This window comes from Gavialis gangeticus, unplaced genomic scaffold, assembly GCF_001723915.1.
Source record: "Gavialis gangeticus isolate Ggan-Ray unplaced genomic scaffold, GavGan_comp1, whole genome shotgun sequence".
Classification (NCBI taxonomy): domain Eukaryota; kingdom Metazoa; phylum Chordata; order Crocodylia; family Gavialidae; genus Gavialis; species Gavialis gangeticus.
The window spans coordinates 37,136,950-37,144,449 of NW_017728998.1; the positions used below are offsets into that span (position 1 = coordinate 37,136,950).

The window sequence follows — 7,500 nt, forward strand, 5'->3', positions numbered from 1 at the left end:
TCGAATCCAGGCCCCGCCGGAGCGGAGCCCCGCACTGCGCCCGGGAACCTCGCTCGCGGAGCCGGGCGCGGCCGGTGCCCCGCACAGGGGACTCGCGCGGTGACACGTTCGCTGTCCCCGGGGCGCCCGTGGGAGCGGGCGCGGGGCAGAGCAGGGGCTCGGCGCGGGGGAGCCAGGGCCGCAGCCTGGAAGGATGGATGCGGCCGGCTGAGAGTCCTTGGGAAGCTGTCAGCGGAGCTGGGAGTTTAGGCAGGATCTTACCTGGCCGCTTGAAGCTCCCTTTGCCGGCCGATCCGGTGCACTGCGAGCTGCCCACGCGTTTGGCGGCGCTCTCAGTCCACACGTGGGGAACACAGGAAAGGGGCAGAGCAGTGAACAAACAGGCGCGGGCTGGGGGGGACAAACACGTGGAATTAGGAAAGGGGGTTACGGCTAGAGAGGGAGGGAGCGAGAGAAGGCAAGATCAAAGAGCTGAGGAAAAGACTCTTCAAATTACACGTTTGAAGCTTTTCCATAATTCCAGGGCGACAGATAGATAACAAGCTGCACATTCCTTATCACATATGGAATCAATCTGAAAGGAGTCTCTTGATCAAAATCTGTTAATTGCAGTGACATGTGATTGGGAAAGAAAACACAATTAATGACCCTTCGTGTTACGGCTTGGGGAAGAGGCCACTGACACTTGGCGTTTTACAACCCGCCGCAACTTCTTTTTTTTTAAAAATTATTTGTTAACTCTTAGACGGAGCCGTTCAGCAAAGCCTCGCGTTTGTTTTGTCTCCTCTTCTCCAGGGCTTCCCCGGCGGGGGCGAGTGTGTGTGTGTGTGTGTGTGTGCGCGTGCACGCGCTTCCTTAAAGGTTTGGGGAGCTAAAATGATTTAGTGCCTTGTCTGTAAATCTAATGACCTAAGGTGAGAAAAAATACTTCATCTTTTATTATTCCCATTTGTGGTGAGCGTTACCAGGAAACAGCAAAACCCTTTTGAAATTGTAAATATATGTATCCATTTTAAAACCGTTATGGCCGAGATGTGTGGGTTGTTTTGGGGGGGGGGGTCTGCCCCCTCCGAAGCGAAATGAAGGCACTCGCACTGCCATTGTAGCGCCCTCTGCCCATGGCCCGCTGCCGGCTTCCTCTAGCCCTGACTCCTCACTTCGGAGGCATTTAGGGTTTGTTCTCGAAAAGAGACCACGTTGCATTTTCCACATCGGTGCCATCTACCCCGGGTAGGAGGGAGAGATAAAAAGCAGGAGGGCGTGTTTCTGCGTGAGCTGTGCGCCCGCCACACGTTTTACAATATTAACAAAGGAGGGAGCAACATTTTTAAAAGCTTAACCCTGTCATTAGAAAGGTAATGGCTTTGTTTCAGGGAGGGGGGAGGGGGTAAGGAGAGCGGTTCATTTGAAGGTTATAAAGCATACACTCTAATAGGATCGAAGTGAAATTAGTTAATAAGAAAATGCTGGCCAGAAGCTCTGTGGGCTTTTAAGTGCTCTGCAGGCCATTTAAGGAAATTGAATAAGAACAGACTCAGTTACCTGTGGACCCGAGTATTGTCTCCGGTCTACACAGAGGCGAGAAGGGAAGGATTGTGCCTGGGAGACCCAAAGGTCTGCAACCCGCTTGCCAGGGCAGGTCCTTAAAAGGAAGTCCCCTTTCCGCGCACAATAGACTGCTTTTTTTTGTTTAAAGCATACCAAACTCTAGTATTTACCACAAGGGGTTAAGCAAAGGTAAAAGGCCATTAGCAGATGCTTAAGGCGTCCAGGGCAGGTCTGAAAGGCAGGCTCTTCACCGCGCTGGAAGAACTGGCCCCTTGGTATTATTTTTTCCCCTTTCATTTCTATGAGTTTTCCCACCATTGTGGTGCTCTGCTGATTTGTATTCGGAGTGGTGCCAGTAGGTCCTAACTTCCTATCTGCTGCCTTGCTTGCTCGCTTTAAACTTTCTGGCCTTTTTGTTTAAGAGGTGTCAATAAACCCTTTCCTTGGCAAGCCGCTCGTTAGAAACCCGCCGAACCCTGGAGGGACGTCGGAAAAACGGTGCCCGGGAGTGAGGAGGTCGGAGGAGGCTTTTGTCCGAGGGCATCACTGCTGTGAGCCGCAGGAAACGCTCCTCTTCGGGGGAGCTCGTGATTCGTATCTGCGGGTTGACCGTTCAGGTGATTTATAATCTGCGAGAGCAATTCGCTAATTTTATGCCAATATATTTTATGGGCACGGTTAGGCTTCCCGAGCCCCGCGGAATGAGCGGCTTTTGGGTCGTTTTGGTGTCAATTTAGTTCTTTCACTTCGACACCCAGGGAGGGCGTTTTCCTGCCTCATCAAGAGGGGCCATTTGCTCCCGGATGCCGATGGGAAAGTTCCTCTATCCATTTCCAGGGCCAGACTCCCAGCCCACGTGCGAGATGCGCCCTCACACGGAGCAGCAGCGAGCTCCCGGGCAGCCCCGCCGGGGCCCGATCCCGGCCGCAACCTTGATGCCTTCGGTGCCGTTGTGGAGCTGAGCCTGTACCGCCCTGCCCTGCACCCTGCCCTTGCCCTTGCTGGTGCGGCAGTCTCGAGCCAACACCAAGGGCAGCCTGTGGCTGATCCGTGTTACCCAGGTTCACACGACTCCGCCTCTGGTAGGGCCCCCGGCGGCCACTTCCACGCCCGAGAAACCAGGACAGAGCCGCCCAAGGCAAGATCCCTGCCTGGCTGGCTAGGTGCACTGCCCGGGGCAGCTGCGGCTCCCAGGGGGCTGCTCCGCGCAAGCACACTGCCTTGGCGCCCTCGGGCCCAGCACAGCCCCCTCGGCCAGGACCAAGTGCCCAGGGGACTGGGCAGGAAGGCAGGCGGGCAGCGCCACCCTGAAGGCTACAGACCAGGGCAGTTTCCATTTTCAAAATCCTCCCTAGTCTTGGCCTCGAGATCCCCGAGCACAGCCTGACCCTTGCTGCCTGGGACGTTTCATCACTGCCTTCACGTGGGAGACGCATTGCACGCGGCCAGCTGCCTCCAGACAGTGCAACTTCATTTATTAACTGAGGAATCAAGCTGCATTGAAGATAACCCTTCAGCGTCTTCTTCACCCCGTCGCCTTTTCTGACACAAGCCTTAATTATGATTGTATTAATTAGTATTTGTTCAAAACAATCCCTGCCCGAAAAAAGCCTACAACCTACATCTGCCATGTTCAGAAACGATTTCTCCATTAGCTGCAAGGTAACATTTACAACTGGCAACACCTAAGGTGTCAAAGCCCATAATCTTCCAGCCTGAGCTTTTCTGTCCAGTCAGCTCAGGAAGGATGTTTTTGAAGCCGATAAGAGACATTTAAATATCAAAGTCACTGTGCATGTGCATATCCTGCCTAAACTTTTATAGTGGGATTGCATAACTGCTTTATTTGCTCTTCATCCCATAGATGCTGCTTTATATCAGTAACAAACAAGCATTGATTTTATGGTAAAGTCACTTTGGGATGGGAATGAGTAACTCCAGGCAGTGCTATCACTGTATTACATGGAAATGGCCCAGGTAACAAGATGAACATTGATTCAGCATTATGTTTGATCAATAATGAAATAAGTAACTTCAGGGCCAAATTAAAATGCAAGCTGGCTTAACGCTGCCAGCTTCTGGGCTAAGTGACAAGGCTAATTCAGCAGGGAAATGGCAATATTTGCATTAGAGGCTGCATCTGTTGTTTGGTAGAAGTGGTTGGATCCGCAGTCATGCCGTATAAAAGAGTTGCGGGGAACCTACTGGAAAGGCTTGTCCAGAAATGAGTGTGGTACAAATGGTGGTGTCTGTGTCTGGGAATCCGGCGTATGGCCCCCAGATCGGGTTGTGCCCATGCAGTGATGGGAGAGCCCGGTCTGACGCCGCACTCGGGCTTTTGGAGATTACTGAGCTGAGATTCTTCAAGGCAGGATAACAGAAAACCACTGTTCTGTTTCCCAGCTACCCAGATGGTGTTAATATTTAGCAAAGGAAATATGCTTCTAAACCAGTATATGACACAAAGGACCCCTGCCCCTTCATTCTTCTCCCTTTCCCTCTGCCTTCCCTTCCCCTTCCCCCCGCCCCCGAACAAAAAGGGCTACAAGGTAAATGATAGGGTTGGTAAGTGAGCCCCGAAAGGGAAGTGATTTAGGAGATGAGTGGTAGCACAGCCAAAACTCCCTGTATTGGTGGCCTTTGCCCCAGTTTATCTGCTGTTTTCTCCATGGCTAGTTTTTACAGCTCTGCCATCGTTATTGAAACCGTGACACACATTGATTTCCAATAGAGATTCTCGCCTTCAACCAGGGAGCGCAGGCACTGGGACATGGACCGAGTTACCAAGTATAAAGCCTCAGCTAGGGAGAGGCCAGAGGGAGAAGAAGAAATGCAGTCAATGGCCAGAATTTTAGCTGGGGAGGTGGGATTCGGGTGTCATTGCAGGGTCCACCGGCAGGCTGAGACCTGGGTGGGAGATCAGCAGCTTCCCCCATCCTGGCAATGAGATATTAGCATTCATAAAGCAATGAGCATAGAGGGACTATTTAGGCAGCCTCAGCTGTACGTGTCTGTGTTGGGGCGGGGGAGGCTGTGTGGAGTCAGAGAAAGATAAGACAGGGCTGTTTGAGAAAAATGAGGAGACCTCCGTCCAACTAGGGAGGCAAAACAGCAAGTCGACGTTGCTTCTCTCCCACCCACCAACACTTCCCCCAGGTTCATGGCGCGAAAATAGTGGATGATTAAAGAGCAGCGCTCCACACTGCCCAGACCCTGGAACACCAAGAAGTCAAGTGCATCATATATCTGATCTTTACAGGGGTGCTCCTAAAATCGGAGAGGCCTTTCTTTGGGAAACCAGCCAACCCAACCTGGCTTGCTTCACCTTCACCCTTTCACCAGGTTTACCCCTTCTCGGTTCCAGATGCTCTTGACACCACTGGGGGAGGTCTGGCTCCTGTAGGCTGAGTTCTGGGTCTCTTACCACCGCCTCATTTTGGAACTGCTAGTGCAAAGGCAGGATTTGTGATCAGTGCTGAAATTCGACCCTTAAATAGACTCTACTGTGCTGCAGTTGCCATAGGAAGAAATGATTGATGTGGGGGATGAAAGATTTGCTTAAGGAGTCCCCAGTCATAGGAAAAATGGAGTGCAAATCACCTTCAGAGAATGAACTGGCCTGGTTTTAAACAAATAAAGACGTGGCTGCAACCCCCTCCACACCATGGAACTCAAATGCCAGTGAAAGGGGCATAGACTAGAGGGGTGCAGTCACCCCTGCTTGTATTGCTGCTAGCCACCTCCTGTTGAATAGTTACTAGTTAGGGCCTCTCCTAACTGTGGGAGGAAGAGGCAGGTCTTGTGTGGGTAGGATGTGAAAAAGAATCACTTACAGGACCCTACACTAATCTGACTCCTTCCTCAGACAGCCAAACCTGCCCTGGACTTCAAGGATCTCTGGCAGGCTGAGGCCTTGCTCATCCAGGTCCTCCTATCACCTGAACAACCAGCAGGATCCCAGGGTCTCAGTGCTCTCCATAAGCATGGAAAGTCCCACTGAGGGCAGCAGGAGAGGGCCCATGAAATAGCATAGTGCTGTGCTGGGGATCTAAGGATGGGGGATCTGGAGAATTGAAGCTTCCCTTAATAATGAGGAAAAGGGGAATGCTAGAGCTTGCTGAGGCTCGGCAGAGAAAGCAGAGCGCAGCCCCGGGGGCTGGGCGGCTGGGGCTGGTTTCTGAGAGCTGCCCAGGAGTGTGGCTGCGGCTTTGGCTCTCACCAGTGAGGCTGTTTGGTCTTCTGGGGGCGGGGAGAATCCATCGCCTCTCTGCGGGCTTCAGGCCTTGCAGAGGACTCCGGAGAGCGCAGGTCAGAGTGCTGCCTTTGCTCCTTCTCCGTCCTGAGCACGAGGCCCCTAAGGCGAGGGGGCCGAGGGGTGGCTGCGGAAGGCTCTGTCGAGGCAGGTCAGCCCTGGTCAGTTCTAGCACCTTTCAGGCGTCCGGGCTGGTGCCATTGCCCCGCACTGCCCCTGCGGCCCGCAGCGCTTCCCGCGGGGCCCCAGTCAGTGCACGCGTCCCCCGAGGCCGCTGCTGCTCCGGCGCGTTCAGAGCCCCCGCGCGGGCTCGGCGCGGCCCCTCCGCCGCCTTTCCTTCCTTAAGCAGGTCAAACGCGATCGTTCAGCGCTATTGATCACCTCAAAGGCTTGCGACGGGGAGCCGCGCAGCGTCCGGGCTGGGCCCCGGGCAGCTCGCCTTGCAGCTGGGGGCAGAGGCGGAGGCAGGCCGAAGCCGGGGGGAGGATGGAGGCAGGGCCTGCAGGAGACGCAGCGAGCTGGGGGCAGATCCGAGCTCCCCGGGCCCTGGAGCAGGGCCGGCCAGGAAGGCAAGTCCGCAAAGTTCCCCTCCCTCCTGCCTGCGGGAGCTTCTCCCTGCCGGCCGGCTTTGCCCCAGCAACCTCCCCCCTCGCATCGATCCCCTTTCCCTGGCAGCAAATAGAGGAGCTAAATATCTAATGACTGAAGAGGTAACTTCATTAATAAAATGCAATCAGCGACGAGGTACAGGGCTTCAATATTATTAAAGCGAAGCCACTAATTGATTTCTCTTTTCCCCAACTCGATCCGAGCAGACTGCAGGGTGATAGAAAAAACACGAAGGGAAAACATGCGACTAGCGAAGAGAATGGAAATTGTTACCCAGTGAACTTTAAGGGCTGAATGGATTTTATGTTGAGGGGTAAACACAAAACCATCTACTCAAGGCAGACGGGCTTTTTTTTTTTTCCAGAGCTAATGGAATGAGTCATCGACAGGGTGGATTATTTAAAGCACCATGTGAGTCTATAATCATGTATATATACAAGTTATTATATATTGGAAATCTGTCTCCTCGACTCCCCAGTCTCTTATAATCCTCTGACCAGGAACCAGGCAGTCCCCATGTGGAAATTTAGAAAAGAAAAATCAGTAATGCTCTTAGCATCAAACAATAAATCCTGAAGTTATTTGCCACCACATTTAATTAAATATTTTGAAAAGAAAACCCTTGTGATTGATTTGCCTTCTGTATTGATCCAGTATTGATCCTTTGCGTCTTGCTAGTCCAGCTGTGGCATGTGCTAAATGGCCGTGATGCCTAGGAATACCTCGTTATGAATTGCTCCTTAACATTCATCCTAATGCTTCCTAAAGACCCGGCTCTATCAAACCCAGTTTACTTAGATTAGTTTAAACATTCCATTTCCAGGAGTGATCGTCCTAATTTCCTTTAAAAAAAAAATATAACATACCGTATTATTCCTTTTCCAACTTTTTCAGCCATTTACATGCCAATACAGTTGAGCAGAGGGGTAGCAAATTAAAACGCGGTTTATAAAAGTAATTATTATTAGAGGTGGAATATGGGAAAGAGAGTGGCTAGCTGCAAGTATGGAAAGCATCACGATGCTGCTGCAGAGTTTTCTGGTGTTTGTTTTCTATCCGACTCTACAGAGGCAAATATGGGGGGAGGGAGG

General features: G+C 52.1%; 1 protein-coding gene across 1 annotated transcript in view; it reads right to left on the bottom strand.

Annotated features, from left to right (window-relative positions):
* The window catches only part of IRX3 (iroquois homeobox 3), a 12,610-nt gene extending 7,900 nt beyond the window's left edge, over positions 1 to 4,710 (bottom strand). The window contains exon 1 of the mRNA XM_019505289.1: positions 4,690 to 4,710. Within this exon, the coding sequence (XP_019360834.1) occupies positions 4,690 to 4,710 (21 nt within the window). The remainder of the gene's footprint in view (positions 1 to 4,689) is intronic.
* Between the last annotated feature and the right edge of the window lie 2,790 nt (positions 4,711 to 7,500).